The following is a 16,815-nucleotide window of genomic DNA, read 5'->3' on the forward strand; positions in this document are numbered from 1 at the left end:
CATTCAAAATCTGCTATTTTCCCTACCTCATCATGTTCATTTTCCTGTTTGTTCTCACAGCAGCTATGAAGTATGTTATAGTTGGGTAGATCAGTCTATCCATTCTGTCTTGTTTCTATATCAATGTTTGACTTTAAAAAATGCAAATGCAAATATGCAATATGGACTTCATAATAAAATATACATTTCCACACATTTTATCCAGACATATGCCTTTTTGAGCATATTTCTGCTCATTTTGGTATGCTTTTGGTCATAACTTCTGAAGAGTCAGGGAGCCTGAAGGATAATGCCATCACAATGAACTAGTCCAGGGAGATCACTTAAAACTGTGTACAGAACAAAAGTCTTGAGCATCCTTAGTGGGAAGAAATAAGAAATGCACATGAGAGAACCCATAGGAGCCCTGGTGGCACAGTGGTTAAATGCCTGTACTGCAGCCACTCACTCAAAAACCATAAGGTTGTGACTTCAGTACTATCCAGGGTTCAAGCTTGATTCAGGCTTGCATCCTTCCGAGGTTGCTAAAATGATTTACTTGTTGGGGGCAATTAGCTTGTTGGGGGCAATTAGCTTACAGTCGTAAACAGCTTAGACACTGCTAGTTCAGTATGAAGCGTTATATAAATGAAGCTGTTTGTTTGTTCGTTTAAAACTGATAAACCCTCCACCCAAACAAAAATAGGGAATTTGGTTTGCTCCCAAGCAGAATAGGCTGTGTCCCTTTTCAGAAGAAATTCTTTTTCAGAAGGAATACAAACATATTTCTTTAGAGCCTGGAGCTTATGCTTGTGGGCATGTACTAAGAGAACAGACCCCACTAGCAATAGTAATACAAAGACATAAAGAATTCACCATAGTGTCTACTAAATCTTTGGACAGACAAACAACCACAAATAGACACACAGAGATACACAGAGGTTTTGAAGATGTGATCTCGGAGCTAATTTTCACTGGAACTAATAAAACTTAAAAGTTGTTAGGACTGGAGTAGCTCTGCATAATTTTTGTTTTCCTTCTGTACATTTCTCAAACTCACCTCTGTGAAAATGTTTTACAGGTGTAAAGCTTATTTTCATTGTGTTTGTTCTCCAGGCCATCCTTTATCCTGCTTAACTGTGGTATTCCTTATGATGTGGCACAGAATGCCTTGCGCCTCAGTGTGGGGCGTGAAACCAGCAAGGAGGATGTGGACCTGATTGTAGAAGATCTGAAACAGGCTGTGACTATGCTACAAGGGAAAGATTTTACTTGCTAGAATCAGGAGGTGACTTTCCCCAGACCTACTCTCTCTGGCATCACCTAGGTTTGGGAGAATGAGGGAGAGTTACATCCCTATCAGTGCATGGCTGCTGGATTATTCCTAAACCATCACTTGTGATTCCCCAGCCCCTGAATACACCAGGCCATTTTTGTTATGGTTGTGGCAGCAGCACTTGCTTTGAGAAATAATTGCTCACTGAGTACAGTTCTGGAATGAAGGAGATTCCTTCTGTATGTTTTAATATGGGATGGAGGATTCCAGCTGTGCTTGAACCTTTTAGGTGAGTTTGAATGGTTACATATAGGAATAGATGGGTGAATTTCAAATTGGCATTTGCCTTACTACCTAGAAACACTATTTTGATGCCACCCTTCCCATTTATCTCTTGTCAGGAGTGGAACATTGTTGTTTCCTCCCGCCCAAGTGGGGCATTTAGGGAACATGGAAATTGCCTTTTGCAACAGCAGACCTGTTTGCACAGTTGCCATGGTAGTGCATTGTGTTTAATGAAGAGCTTCAAACTAGGAGCAGAATATCTAATGTCCTGTCTCTTAGAATTAAAGAGCAGATTGTGCATGTGTGTAGCCTTCATTTCACATTGCTCTGTTTAGCGAGAACATTAAGGCTGCATAGGCAGAGGCTACTCTCCTTGTAGCCTAGCTTTAAAGGGCCACTTTGCTTTAATTCATGACAAATCCTGCTGGAGAAAGCAGCCATGATAATGGGGGACCTGAACAAGGAATCATTGCTGCCCTGTTTCTCCTGCTTGCCAAAAGGAACAAGTCAGCATAGCTGTCATTTCTGCACAGAGGAAGATGGCAAATACTGGCTGCTGTAGCAGTTACATTGCCCTTGCAGGGAGATGCATGCTTCACTGTCTCTCATTGGTGTAAGTATGTCTCTTGCCTGTAAAGAAGAGAAAACACTCTTTATAGTTTTGGACTGAGGCCTTTACTTATGATGGGGAAGAAAAGCTACCTTCTTTGGTTGCCTCTGCAGGGGCTGTCTGTGGTAGCATGGACAAAGGGAACAAATTGTGGGAGGCATAAATTTATTCTTCATTTCCCCACCAATATAGCAGCACATCTGGGCATCACAGCATAGCTCTCTGCTAAATTCCAAGTTCAGCCATGGAATATTTATGCAGGACTGTCTCTGGCACAGATGTTTTGCTCCTTATTGGTATTAATGGGTAGTAAGGAGGGTGTACATGGGATTCTCTTTGTTGAAATGAATAGCCAGTCATCTTTTGTTACGAAGAGGAAAGTGGTAAGGGAAAATGACAAAGATAATTGGCAAGGCAAGCAGAGCTCTGATTCTCCCTCTGTTGGTTAACCCAGGGGCAGAGAAAATATGGCTCATGTGCCCCCAACATCCTTTTTATGTTCACTTGTTCCAAAGCCTTCGCTTGCAAAGTGTTTTTTTCTGGGAGGAAAAATGCCTCCATTAGACTAGCAGATTCAGTCTAAACACCCCAGCAATGAAAAATGAGCAAATACTAGCAGAAAAAATGCAGGAGAAACTAGAAGCAGATTTCTACTTATGTTTAGAACTTGTATTGGGCTATCAGCTCATTTTGTATGAGGAAACTCTGCTTTTGTCTGAGGAAACTCTACTCCAAAAATGCTCATATATATGCACAGTGCTCTCTCCCCCTCTCTGTCTGTACACACACATCTCATAAAGATAGGACTTTTCTCATTTCCTTGGATAGGCTATGCTCAGATGGAAGGGTTCAAAATACCAAAAGGTTTCAGAGCATTTCTGAAAAGTAAAGATTCTTGCCAGGCATACTGTTTCCCAGCAGTTGATGCCAAGTGGTTTAGAGCAGGGGTAGGCAACCTCTTTTGAGCCGGGGGCCGGGTTGCTGTCCCTCAGCCAACTGGGGGGCCGAAGCCAAAAAATAAATAATTAAATAATTTTTAAAAATTGAATAAATAAATAAACCAGGACAAATGTAGGACAAAATTTTCAAATGGAGGGCACTTTTTAAATAAAAAATGGAGGACACATGAAAAAAATTGCTGATTTTTAAAAAATGTTAAGATAAATGCATGTTTCTGAGGCTTCTATGGACAATTGCCCCACCATGCCTCTCGCGCGAGACGCCAAAGGCCCCGGTGGCAAGACCGGGCTGGGGCCGGTCCCAAGGCCTCGCCGGGCCGCATCCGGCCCGCGGGCCACAGGTTGCCTACCCCTGGTTTAGAGGAACAAATATTTTAGAACTGGACTGGGTTTTTTTCTTTGTGTTTCTGGTGCTTCAGCAGATTTTTCATATCATTATCTGCCATCTATGCAGTTTTTTTGTTTGTATCCTTGAAAAGGAAGATTTTTTTTAAGGGATCATAGGAAAATTTCAAACTTGCTTCTATGGAGAATGGCCTGCTGGCACTAATGAATGGAAAATGATTGAGGAGGACTGCCCAGTATAGATAAGACAAGAGTGTGCTAATTAAACATGTAGGAGGTGTGGTGAAGGGATTCAAATAGGAATGTGATGAAAGGTTATTGCTATTCATTAAACATAAAGGATTTTTTATTTTCTTTATGCTTGGCTCAAATATTTACAGGCTCTGAAATTTTGTACTTGCTCAACTGAGATGTGAGAATCTGCAGATACTTCATTGGCAAAACAATAAAATAAAATTTTAAAATTCCTTAAGTAAGAAAAGTAACACTGCTTCAGCCATTCATTGTGTGAGTCATTGTCAAGGCAATTTGAATTACCCCACCTGGCTGCAGGAGAGGGGAAGGAGAGGGAGAGGGAGGAGTTCAATTTTGAGATAAAGATAGGCCATACCTCTTTGTTAGAAACTGTAAAAGAGAAAGGCAGCTGAGTGTTTTATGACACCCTCCAGTCATAACCAAAAGACCCATTATGGCTTCAAATCATGAAAGTATATGTATACATGTGTATTTTATATGCACCTGACATTGTACATAAGCATACACAGCTACAATAGGCTGCCAGGATAACTTGATATCCCCCATTTTAATTGTGTTAGTTTCTGTCAAGATAATTTAAATTATTCTATTCTGAAGGGCAAATTTGTTGCATTATATTGCAGAATATCTTTTATTTGATTATTTAAGGGAGGGAAAAGGAAAATATAATGATCAAACAACGGTGGGGCAAATGGGGTTGTTGGATTGAGACAGTTAAAGCTGAAAAGGGGTACAACAAAGTTAGGGAGACTATTAATAAGATATTCCACATTATGGGTTCTGGATGCTAATTTACTTGGTTATAGCCATCGGAGGGGGCAGAAGGAAAGGAGGGAGGGGCTGAAAAGTATGTGATGTCATAATGGTAATATTTAGTAAAGGTTTATTATATATGTTGTATAGTATTATAGACCATGAAACATAAAACAAAAAGAAGAAGATGAAAACAGGCCATCCTTCCTGGGTAGACACTGCAAACTAAGTTTTATGATTTACATCATTCATTGCAAGAAAGAGTTAAGAAGGAAAAACCAGCTGAGTGTTTTATAGCCCTCATTCTTCAGGAATTTGTCAGGAATGGTTTGCTTTTCTGTGAGAGGTGACCAAGTTGAAATATCTTGCTCTCCACAGAGGAGCAAGAGAGTAATAAAAGTCTCTGCCTCCCACTTCAGGGATGGGAAGAATAAAGAAAGAAATTTACATCACTAGATTCAAAGCCGACAAGTAGAGCTTGAACAAGGCTAGGCTTCATTTTCAGTTTGGCAATGTGGTGAAGAGATCTTGTTTTAATGGTGAATGATCTGTCTGGAACAACTTCCTGATCTTTCAGACAGTTAATATTGCAGTTTCAGTTTATAAACTTTAAAACAAATGAAAATGTTCTTAATTAAAAATAAGCCTGTATCATACCATTGTCAATATGATTATTATTATTTTTTTAAAAAAGTCTTGCTATGGTAGAATGTAAATTATTCATTCACAGAAGTGTATTGTAGTATGGAAAAGAGCAGCAGACAACCAGTGTATGTGCACTTACATGTATAGTGTTTTCAGTGCTAATTTGGAAGAAAAGGCAGTTTTCCTTAATCTCTGTGTCAAATGGCTACCTTGCACTTTCTGACTTGGGCCATCATCCATTGGAGGTCAGAGCAGTTGTACTGTTGTAGACACTGATTTATTAACCAAAAGCTGAGTTTCTTTGTCAAAGCTTGGTAATCATTGTCCAGTCTTGCATGCTGCACTCTGAAGATCAGATTCTTTTTTTGTTTGTATGTGAGGAGCCATAGTTCTGGCATTCAGAAGGCTGCTCCCTCTATTAGTCACAAAAAAGGTCAGTTGTACCCCACCCTATCCTACCCTTTATATTAAATGCACTTAGGGGGGTCTCCGTAATGTAATACTCTTAAACTTGTACCCTTTATTCAAGGATGTGCAACAGGCAGAGATGGGGGAGTACGTTGCCTCCACCACAGAACCACACAAGGCTGTGCCCCAGCCCTTTAAAACTGTTATTTCCCCACCTCCATCCCAAATATATATTGTTTACAAACTTTGAGAGGTGATACTCCTCCAGTCAGAAAACTGGGGAAATCAAGACTGGAAAACTTTGTAGCATCCTAGCAAGTATGCCAGTTATGAAACTTATTTAGAGATGCTGCAAGTGTTCCAGGCTTGGGTGACATGATGGAATTGCTAGTGTTTGCACTTTTTTCATTCTTCATAAGAAAATAGTGTAAAAGGTTCAACAGCCTTGACATTTAGGTTCTGTAACAAGTCTCGGTAAATAAATACTGAAATGCAGCAAGGATTTGCATTCTTGAGAGAGGATATAGCAGACTGGAATACTAATTTCTTTCACACTGGAAGGCTAAATGTAAAGATGGGTCACTGTTAGCTTTGTTCTCCCAAACATTCAATTCTTCAAAAATCATAATTCTGTTTATGAAGAAATATGTGCCTCTTAACAGTTCCTTGGTTTAAAAACTGTGTGCACATACAGACTGACTGACAGATGTCTAATCCTTTAGCACCAAACAGATTCAGTAGACACAGCTATTCTTGTCATGGACAAAGTTTTACATGCCTGCCAAGATGTCATTCAAGATAAAAAGCCTTGCAGAAAAGAATAATACGGCAGCCCTAATTCAGCACCATAAAACATGATCAAATATGCAAAGATTTAATCCAAGACTTTTACAAGCTAAGCCTGGGTGTGCAAACCTTAGACTTGCAGTCTTTCACAATCATTTTCATTTTTGAGTTCTTTCTGAACCATTATGACAAAATGTGTGAATTTTGCAAATTTCAAGCAAAAACAAGAAACCAAATTCCCACCCATCCCTATCCCAACATGGCAGAGATCTGCAGAACTGACTCCATCATTATTCCTCAAAATGTGTAATTCATCTGTGGTGTTTATAGCACAGGAATATTCATTATTTGAAATAGAGGTCAGTTATATACTAGAAAAATGTATTGGCAATGAAGACAAAAAATGGCAGAGGTTTTTGGTTGCAGGTGTGGTGGTTATGAACCTGAACCTTGCTCTTAAAATATAGTTAGATTGATTGGGATAGCTGCTTAAGAAATAATAAGGACAAATGATAATCACAGGCATCATAAAGGTGTTGCACTTGAAAGTCTTATTTTACAAAACACTCGTTTTACGTATAATTGGATTGCTGTAGCAATTTAGGGTTGTGTGGTAAACAAGAAGAGCTAATAAAGTCTATGATTCTGCCAGTAGCTTTTAGCTATTATGTCCTGCCAACCATGTTCCCCATTTTAAAGCCCCCTTGCAGAACATATGCTTCCTGCCGTACTTTACCAGGTAACCAGAGACACACACCATCTGCCTGCTTCATAAAACAAGAGACTCAGAGAAAGTAGGACTTCCAGTAAAGACAACGTCAAGACTCTCAGAGATGGGAGATCAGAGGGCTATTTTGGCTGTCAAGGAAGGAGACTTGAGCACTTTGGAGCAGCTACACATAGATGGCAGTTTGGGTCAGAATATCACTGACTCCTTAGGAGCAGGCCTGGTCCATCATGCCTCACGAGCAGGCAGGCTTGAGTGTCTCAAGTTCCTGGTACTGCAAGCAAAGCTTCCTGGGAATCAGAGAGCAAACAATGGTGCAACTCCGGCACATGATGCTGCAGCCATGGGCAACTTGGCTGAACTGCAGTGGCTGATCAAAGAAGGAAGGTACAACAAGCAGGTAAGGTGGCTGTCTGATGTAAAAGGGAATTCTTAAACCAGGAGCTACAGAAACCAGGAGCAAGGTAAAAGGTTGTTTACAATTAGCCATATGTGAAGGGCTGTTGTCCATATTGCTACCTCTGGATTACCAGCAACCCCTGTGTACAACAGCTTCAGGTTGGAGTGTTGTCAACAATTCATCTTCCTCCTCCAAGAATACTCCAGCCTTTAGCTCATTGCTCCTCATTGTGGTGGCTGGTACAGTGGTACCCCGGGATACGAAATGACCGCGTTACGAAATTTCCGGGATACGAAAAAATTAAATAGGAAAAAACTGTTCCGGGTTACGTTTTTTTTTCGGCTTACGAAAATTTTTTTGGTGTTCGGCGCTTTTTCGCACGAAATCGCGGCTTTCCAGCGCTAGCGGCTATGGCTTTTTCGGGTTGCGAAATCTTTCGGGTTACGAACGGCGCCGCGGAACAAATTAAATTCGTAACCCGGGGTACCACTGTATAGGGAGAGCTTGTATATTACAAGGAGCTGTAAAGTGAATGCTCTGTGCAGAGATATACTATGCATTTCCTGTAATCTCTGCACTAGACCTCTGTACTGGAGCACCCAGAATCAGGGGAAGAAGATACATAATGCCATAGCATCAACTCCCAAGTACAACATGAAAGTGAATGGCTGCCATTCGCACATCAGGAAGAAAATAAATAGGTGTAATAGGGACATAAGAAGGGTTAAAAATTGGTCCCTGTCTTTTGTCCCCCAGCCACTAAGAATCAGTTCCCTAGAGCTAGTCTACACAGAGTATTATGCAAATTCCTGTAGATTTTTGCACATTTGCATTGATGCTTAATTGTCTTTACTTTGCTATGCAAATTTGTATCTATTTGTTCCTTCTACCAAAAATGCATAGCCATGTGAATTCATGCGAAGCGGAGAAGCAGCCACACATTCAATAATGTGCATCTTTACGGATACTCCAGTAAAAAAGGCAAATATTTTTCCAGCTGAATTTATGGAATTTCTTACCCTCCCCCAAAGCATGAATTTCTCCAGATCCTATGTGGCTGGATCGCAGTCAATTTGATTTGAATGAGGAATATTTTAATCGTGTAGACAAACCCCTCTGTTTATTGTGGATTACAATGGGATTTTGTGAACTGCGGCTTTTAAAACACAGAGAAATGAGGCACACTTCAGGTAAAGATTGTGCATGCTGTGAGAAAGGGTAAGGATAAGGTAGAAATACAATAAAGCTGAAAGCATCGATAAAATTGATGTTTGTCTTGCTAATAATACTCTTTCCAAATGCTGCCACATGGGAATGCTTAACTGAAGTCCTTTTCATTTATTCATCCCCATGCATTCTAGGATTGTAATCTATTTGTACCAATTGCTTCAGAATTGCACAAGCAGGTGCCCTCTAGATGTGTCAGATTGCAACTACCATCACATCCAGAGGACAGAAGATTGGGACATACTGCTTTATACCATCCAGGCCAGGGATCAGGGATGTGTAGCCCTCTAGCTACTACTGAACCACAACTCCTGTGATCCCTCGCCATTGGCTATACAATTTAGTATTGTTGAAAATTGCAGGATCACACATCGCACACACTCTGTCTAGACCAAATTCATGTTTGTTTAATTCATTTATGTTCTGCCTTTCTCCCAATGAGAATCAAGACAGCTAACAACATATTTAAAACAATACACATTTTAAACATTGCAAAAGCTTTAATAAAAGTATAAATATAAGATTTAAAAAACAATTTATAAAGTTAAAACATTAAGGATGAAAAATATTATAATTAATTAAAATACTATATACAAACATTAAAAACAGCACCTTGTGTCTGTGTTGTGTGTCTTGAAGTCATTTCTGACTTATGGTAACTCTAAGATGAACCTATCATGGGGTTTTCCTGGCAAGATTTGTTCAGAGGAGGTTTCCATTGCCTTCCCCTGAGGTTAAGAGCATGTAATTTGCTCAAAGTCACCCAGTGGGTTTCATGGCTGAGTAGGAATCGAACCCTGGTCTCCAGAACTGGAGTCCAATGCTCAAACCACTATGCCACACTGGCTCTAGCATATCCTAGTCAGTTTGTAAAAGCAGATGGCACAAAAATGTTTTGACCTGCCAATGGAAGGAGAGCATGCAAGTGGCCATCCTGGCCTCTCTCTAGGGAGGGTGTTCTGGGAACAACCACAAAGAACACCTTCTCCCTAGTTCCCACCAAATGAGCCTGAGAAGGTGGTAGGACAGAGAGAAGGGCTTCGCCAGATGATCTTAGAGCTCTAATGGGCTCATAAATAAACACTTTATTTTGCCAATACTCAGTACACTTAAATAAATGTCATGCTGTAATGCTGGTGACATGTATGGTGGTTTAGCACATTAATCATCCCATTACACAGAGTTACTATGTTGTTGCTAGTGGTGGCATTAGAATATTTTGCATGTCTTCCATGCTTTTGTTTGCTTACATGGAGCATCTATCATGGTTACCCCACAAAGTAGTAATCTCTGTGGATATTCAGATACCTCCTTTGTTCATTTGCTGAACTCATGGAGAAGTAGTGAGATTTATCTTGTAAACCAGAGGTGGAAATTATGTGGCACTCCAGATGTATACCCTTATTATTATTAACCTTTATTTATGAAGCACTGTAAATTTACACAGCGCTGTACATACAATCTTTTTAATTAGACGGTTCCCTGCCCTCGGGCTTACAATCTAAAAAGACATGAGACAAATGGAGAAGGGACCCTGTGCAATAGCATCTAAAATCCACAGAACAGCAATACCTTTATTCAGCCAACCAAAATGGACAAAATAATGTATATACTCATGTATAAGTCTAGAAATTTAGGTCAAAAAATTGACCCAAAAAACTTGTGTCAACTTATCTATGGGTCAATTTAGGTACTGTACTTTAACTCTCATTTTAAAAAGGAACCATCCCCTGGTGAAAGGCAAGAGTGTCATTAGCACTGGAATCACCGAACCCCCCTCTATTTTCTCATACATCCAGCCTTTAGTATGAGCACAAACAGTTATGCCTGCTGGAATTTTGTATGTTCTTTAGCATTGTTTTCCATTGCTTCGCCCTTTACATCCCTTATTAGATGCCCCTAAGTTTTACCTTTGACTTATCCATGGGTCATATCAGAATCCATAATTAGGGTCCCAAAACCTGCCCTCAACTTGTACATGAGGTCAACTTATAGTCAAGTATATATGGTACTTGATGCAAGCTTTCAAAGCTCTACAGACTTCTTCATCAAGCAAAGGTGTTTTTTAAAAAAGCATACAGAACAACATTTTTAAAAAAATGATATTAGTCACAGGTCTGCTTTTTCTCAAGATGTTGTGTTGTTCTGTGGATGAATATCTATACAATCAGACCCTTCTTTCTTCTGGCCACGTGGCACTGGGAACAACACATTCCAAAGTCCAGGAGATAAAATTTGTATTTCCTTATCAATACAAAAAGATATTTCTTCTCAGTCTAGTAATCCAGTCACTCCCCACATTGACCTCCACCCAAACCACACCATACAGAATCCTTAGTAAAGTTTATTGTACTAATGTTACTCATAAATCCTAATTCCCATATATCACTGAATATATGGTGGCCCACACACCCTGTACACTCCTTGTGACACCCCTGACTGCAGAAGCTGTTTCAAATGCTCTTTGTGTCACAGTTATAACTGGTCAAGTAATAATAATAATAATAATAATAATAATAATAATAATAATCATTGTCAAGTAGCCTAGACAGGAGAGTCAAAATGCAGAAGACCACCAAATGCTGCTCCCAAACTGTCATTTCCTCCATAGGAACAAGATGCTTCAGGGGCTTCTCCACTCCATTTAGCTGCTCGCTTTGGACATTCAGAGGTTGTTGAGTGGCTGGTCCAGGCAGGGTATGACACTGCAACAGAGACCCGAGAAGGAGCAGTGCCAGCTCATTATGCAGCAGCCAAGGGAGATCTCACATGCCTGAAAGTGCTGGTTGCTGCAGACCTCAGGTAAGCAAAAACACAGTATGGTGCTCTTTACAGGACATCACACTCATACTATGCCAAAAAACATGAAGTACTGCTTCCCCTCTGTGCCTGTTGCTCAGGCCTGGCCAACTTCATATGTTGCAAAATTAAATGGTATTATGTGGACCAGTTTTCCTAACCTGCTGACCTCCAAAAGTTTTAGATTACAACTCCCATACGTCCATCTGATAAGGCAGTTGGGTAAAGTGAGGCAAGTCTAAGGAAGACGTCCAATTGAAGAAGGGTTCAGCTGCCAGTCTATCTGGATTCTGTTTTATAGAGATGGGTGGCACTGGTTTTTTTAACCTTCCCAAGCAGCAAAATGTCAAGCCCTAATTCCAACACATCTGGAGGGGTACCAGGTTGCAAGGAAATGATATGAACTGTACCATTTGAAAGTCATAGGTAGTAATGGCCATGTGAAATAATGTTTGCTTCTTAAAAGCAAGTAAGGGAGTCAAGTAGAATTTTCCTGGGTGTTTTGTTTCCATGGCACAGCATTTCCAGATGCTATGCCTGTGTTTATTAAGAGAACAGAAGGCAAGCACTTGTAATCTTTACTGAAGACGATTGAGTTTCCAGCAACAGTTCCCACAACCATCTGCCCCCAATGCTCTTCTGCTCTTCAGTGGTCTGTTCCTTCTCAGCTCTAGAAACTCAACACCAGGCAGGATTATTCTCTAATGGTGCACTTCTGTATACACTAAGGAGGAGGTTATGGTGTTTAGTGGGATTTGCTTTCAGTTAAGGGAACCTAACTGTGAACCCCCAAGACAATGCGTATTTTTTAAAAAAGAGCTGGTCTGCAGAAACAGATCAAGAGACAGGATGTGAACAAGACCCCATCCACCAATGCATCCCCTCTCCCTGAGTGTATCAACACTGCATCAATAAAGCTGTTTGACAACACTTTAACTGCCATGGCTCTGTTCTTCAGAATCTTGGGATTTGTAGTTTGGTGAGGCACCAGAGCTCTCTGACAGACCAGGCTGAACACCTCTCCAAACTACAAATCCCAGGATTCCACAGAATGGAGCCATGGCTGTTAAAGTGGTGTCAAACTGCTTTATTTCTGCAGTGTAGATTAGTTTCGTGTACATGCTTAGGAATAGATTAAATTGGCAACGAAGCCCCACACTGTGCCTCCTTACCTACATTCCTGTGAAGGTTTTGTGTTCTTTAGTCTCTTCACCTGCCAGAATCTGCCAAAGGAATGCAATTAGGGTTGCCATATTCCAGTCCCTCATATCTGGGCATCTAATTTGCATACTATGCAAATTGTAGTTATGCATGTTATTAATTTGCATTCTGATTATGCAAATTCAACATATTAATCGTTGCACTTTTTTACCATTATGTTTCAACCTCAGTAACAGTACTGGGATTTGGTGCCTTTGGTGTATTTATGCCCCCAATATCAGATAACAAAATCTATAAGCAGTGATGTATATTGACTCACCTGTGTTACTCTGTAGAGGAATATATGATACACGAAACATGGTTGCCCTCTGCTGGCAATTAAAGCAACAGAAAAGCCATTATTAATAATTTGCAATGTACCCTTGTATGGTGCTTCCAATTCTCTTACTTCATATATGTTATCTTGTCATTTTAAAGGAAGGGTTATTGTAAGGAATGTTAATGTAAATGATCATGTCATCCCAATCTTAGGGCAGATTACATGTGTAACCCTCACCCCATAATTTACCAGATGGTTGTGAGAATGGTTGGCAACACTGTATCCGGTGGAATCTAGGGATATATAATTTGGTGGGTCAACAGAGCTCTCTAGCAGAGAATTCTGACTACCCCACAAAACGTCAAATCCCAGAATTCTGTAGGATAAAACTATGATAGGTAAAGTGGTATCAAACTGCTACACTTTTTTTCGGGGGCCCTGGATCTATTTTTAAGGCAAGGGAGATAAGCATTGAGGGACAAATCATTATTAATTTTATCTACTTGCAGTATTTGCAATATTACTGTTGAAAACACAGAATATGTTATATTAAAATAGCAATAACAATAAGCTGATTACCATGAAAGAAATGGCAAAATAAAAACAAAATATTATACAACTGAGTAAAGTCAAGAAATAAACACAATTAATAGGCCAAGTGTGGTGTAGTGGTTTGAGTGCTGGATCATGCCTCTGGAGACCAGGGTTCAAATCCTTAACCCTGGAAACCCACTGGGTGACCTTCAGCAAATCACACTCAGCCTCAGAAGAAGGCAAAGGCAAACACCCTCTGAACAAATCTTGCCAAGAAAACTCCACAACTTCACCATAGAGTTGTCATAAGTCAGAAATTACTCAAAAGCAAACAACAGCAAAATGAGATGGTCACATCTGCTGGTGGGAGTGAATTATGCAGAGTGTTGGGGACAAAAAGAGACTGTAAAGAGCATCAAAAGGAGGGAGGGAGGAGTGGACCCTGACACTATGTGACTGGCAATCATGCAAATGCCCCAGGAGCAATGTTTTGCATCTGGGGACTTGTGCACTTGCCAGGTCATTAACAGATTTGCCCCTTCAATGAAAAGGGATGGGACAGGGACAGAGCACCAACAGGTTAGAAGTGTTATCATGCAATAAGTATTGCCAAAGCTGCTTCTTTCCAGGTGTAATCACAGTTTAAAAGCCATGTATAGTAATGCCCTTAGTCTCTTTTACATTGCAAGGTTCTCTGGATATCTTTTTATTTTTTTGAAGGGCAGGATTTAAATGCCTAATTCAATGAGTGAACAAGGTTAAAACAAAGCAGTGAGTCCTTCTACTACGTCTAACACTGTTGTATTAATTCCTCTCCTCCAACAGTTGTGTAAACAAGCAAACCAGGAGTGGAGCAACCCCTCTGTACCTCGCCTGCCAGGAGGGCCACCTCCACATCATCCAATTCCTGGTGAAAGACTGTGAAGCTAATGTGCACCTGAGCGCACATGATGGCATGACTGTACTGCATGCAGCTGCTTGTGGTGGCCATTATGCCGCTGTCATCTGGCTGGTAACTTTACACTTTTTGCATTTTGAAAGAGCAAGCATTGTTGACATCTGCAGTGGAATATCCTTCTCTAAATGGTTTTGTCATTTTCTTTAGTGGAAAATGTTAACCATTCTGTTCAGTTAACTTACATGTCTCTATCATCATTGCAGTATAGGGTTTCTTGTTATTGTGTGCTTTCAACTTGTTGCTGACTTATGATGACCTTAAGGGGGTTTTCTTGGCAAGATTTGTTCAGAGAAACTTTGCCTTGCCATTCTCTGAGGCTGAGAGAGTGCGATTTGTCCAAGGTCACCCAGTGGGTTTACATGGATTCAAACCGTGGTCTGCAGAGTGGCAGTCCAACACTCAAACCACTACACCATGTTGGGTCTCATAGGGTTTCCACTCAGGCTAATCAGATTTTTCTACTAGCATTACCCAGACCTTTTTCTTTTTTTAAAAAAAAAAATTACCCTAACCCATATTATATTCCTCTTACTCCCACCTTTTTAGGAGTACCACAGGTTGGGACTAGGACTGTTTACTTATTGGTAGTACAGTAGTATCTGCCATTTAAGAGGGACCAGTCTTTAGGAAAATTGCTTTTTTGGACTCAAAGACGGCACCTTCAACCAGCATGATAAGTAGCCATGTTGATAAAGAATTCTGAGAACTATAGTGTAGAAAAATAATTCAGAAACTGTAGTCCAGAGAAGTCCCCCATCATTAGAAGTGCTGCCAAAAGAAGGCTTTGCTATAGCAGCAAAAATAATGTTAGTATCTTCTTCATAAGCTTAACATTGATTTTTTGTCACTCTAGCAATGTGGGATATGGTGCTCCTGAGGCTGTCTTGCCTGCTAGTTCCAGTGCCTCACACTGAGGAAAGACTTTGGCCAGCCTTTCTGTTTGGGTTTATGTGGTTGAGCTTACAGTGTATAGAAAACAAATTCCACCAACTGTCTGTGTATTTTATTAGATGCATTTTGCCCCCTGCGGCTCTTGACAGTTAAATATGAAAGGTCATAGCAGAGCCAGATGAATGAATAAGATCCACTGCAAAAAGGCAGTTTCCGTTTTCACTTCTGTTTGTTGGGAAAGAATGAAATAGAAGTGAAAACAGAGACAGACACAATTTTCTTTTCATGTAGGTAACCTTCACTGATCTCAACCTCACCACACAGGATGTGGAAGGAGCCACTGCACTCCACTTTGCTGCCAGAGAGGGACACACTGCTATTGCTGACAGACTCCTCCTTATGGGTGCTAAGATTGTGCTGGACTATTGGGGAGGAACACCTCTTCATGATGCAGCAGAGAATGGGCACTTGGAGGTATTTATTGGTACTGAGTGGAGAACAAGAAATATGGAGGGAAACAAAGGCTGGGAAGCAACTCAAACTTTGGTTGAACATTTCCCCTAACACTGACCACACACACACACACACACACACACACATTTCCCAGTAGGCCAAATGTGGTTGTTCAAATAATTTGCTCCAACATCCTGTATATCTCGCTCTAGGGTATAGAGATTTGCTGCTATGGCAGTTTGGAGCAATTTTGGAAAGCAGGGTCCACAGTATGGACCATGATAGAGTGCAATGGGAAAGTAATTTTGAAATGTGATGTCAACTTACCCTCCTGAAGAAGACTGAGTGCATTGCAAGTAATACGTTAAGATGGTCCTATTACCACTTATGACAAATTCTTACCCTTATGTAGAAGGTACACTGGGGGGGGGAAATTACATTAAAGAGAAACTCCAACTGCATAAATTATTTCCTGGATGGTGTGTGAATCAGGATGATGGTAGTTGTTTTATGTATTTATTTACAGTGCTGCCAGACATTGATCTCCCACCAAATAGATCCAGGCATTCGTGATGTGGACGGTTACACTGCGAGGGACCTGGCAGAATATAATGGTCATAGGCAATGTGCATGTTATCTGCAGGAAGCAGAGAAGACGGTAATGGAATCTTTGGATATACAGATCTTTGCTTCCATGTGAGTCCCTGAAAATAGGGGTCACTACATTGCATGACAATATTCATTAGGTAGGATAAGAGTGCGAATTATGCAGTTTTGCAGAGGCTGCTGGACTGCATGAAAGAGAAGATGATCAGATTATATTTATGGACCAGAATGCTATTCTGGTTTCTCAATTAATATATTCCTTATTTAAAAATAGAAATACAAAAATATTAAAACTGTCACTTCAGTAAGAAACAATGAAAGAAATAAAGTTTATGTGACTATTCAGTATAACAAAAAAGCTTAGCTTCAGAGAAAATCTAAAAACTTCAATATTGATTAAAAGCATCTTGTACGACTAAATAAACTATTAATAATAGAA

At 40.2% G+C, this 16,815-nt stretch overlaps 2 protein-coding genes across 5 annotated transcripts in view; both read left to right on the forward strand.

The window, feature by feature from the left end:
• SCLY (selenocysteine lyase) overlaps positions 1–3,202 on the forward strand; it is a 30,862-nt gene extending 27,660 nt beyond the window's left edge. For all 4 annotated transcript variants that reach the window (XM_042456956.1, XM_042456955.1, XM_042456954.1 and 1 more), the window contains one exon: positions 1,096–3,202. In XM_042456956.1, the coding sequence (XP_042312890.1) occupies positions 1,096–1,258 (163 nt within the window). In that variant the 3' untranslated portion in view covers positions 1,259–3,202. The remainder of the gene's footprint in view (positions 1–1,095) is intronic.
• Positions 2,091–16,815, forward strand: part of ESPNL (espin like) — a 38,262-nt gene continuing 23,537 nt past the window's right edge. The window contains 6 exon segments of the mRNA XM_042456953.1: positions 2,091–2,153; positions 7,001–7,428; positions 11,267–11,457; positions 14,294–14,480; positions 15,609–15,791; positions 16,297–16,428. Coding sequence (XP_042312887.1) covers positions 7,135–7,428; positions 11,267–11,457; positions 14,294–14,480; positions 15,609–15,791; positions 16,297–16,428 — 987 coding nt within the window. The 5' untranslated portion in view covers positions 2,091–2,153; positions 7,001–7,134.

Source organism: Sceloporus undulatus, chromosome 3, assembly GCF_019175285.1.
Source record: "Sceloporus undulatus isolate JIND9_A2432 ecotype Alabama chromosome 3, SceUnd_v1.1, whole genome shotgun sequence".
Classification (NCBI taxonomy): domain Eukaryota; kingdom Metazoa; phylum Chordata; class Lepidosauria; order Squamata; family Phrynosomatidae; genus Sceloporus; species Sceloporus undulatus.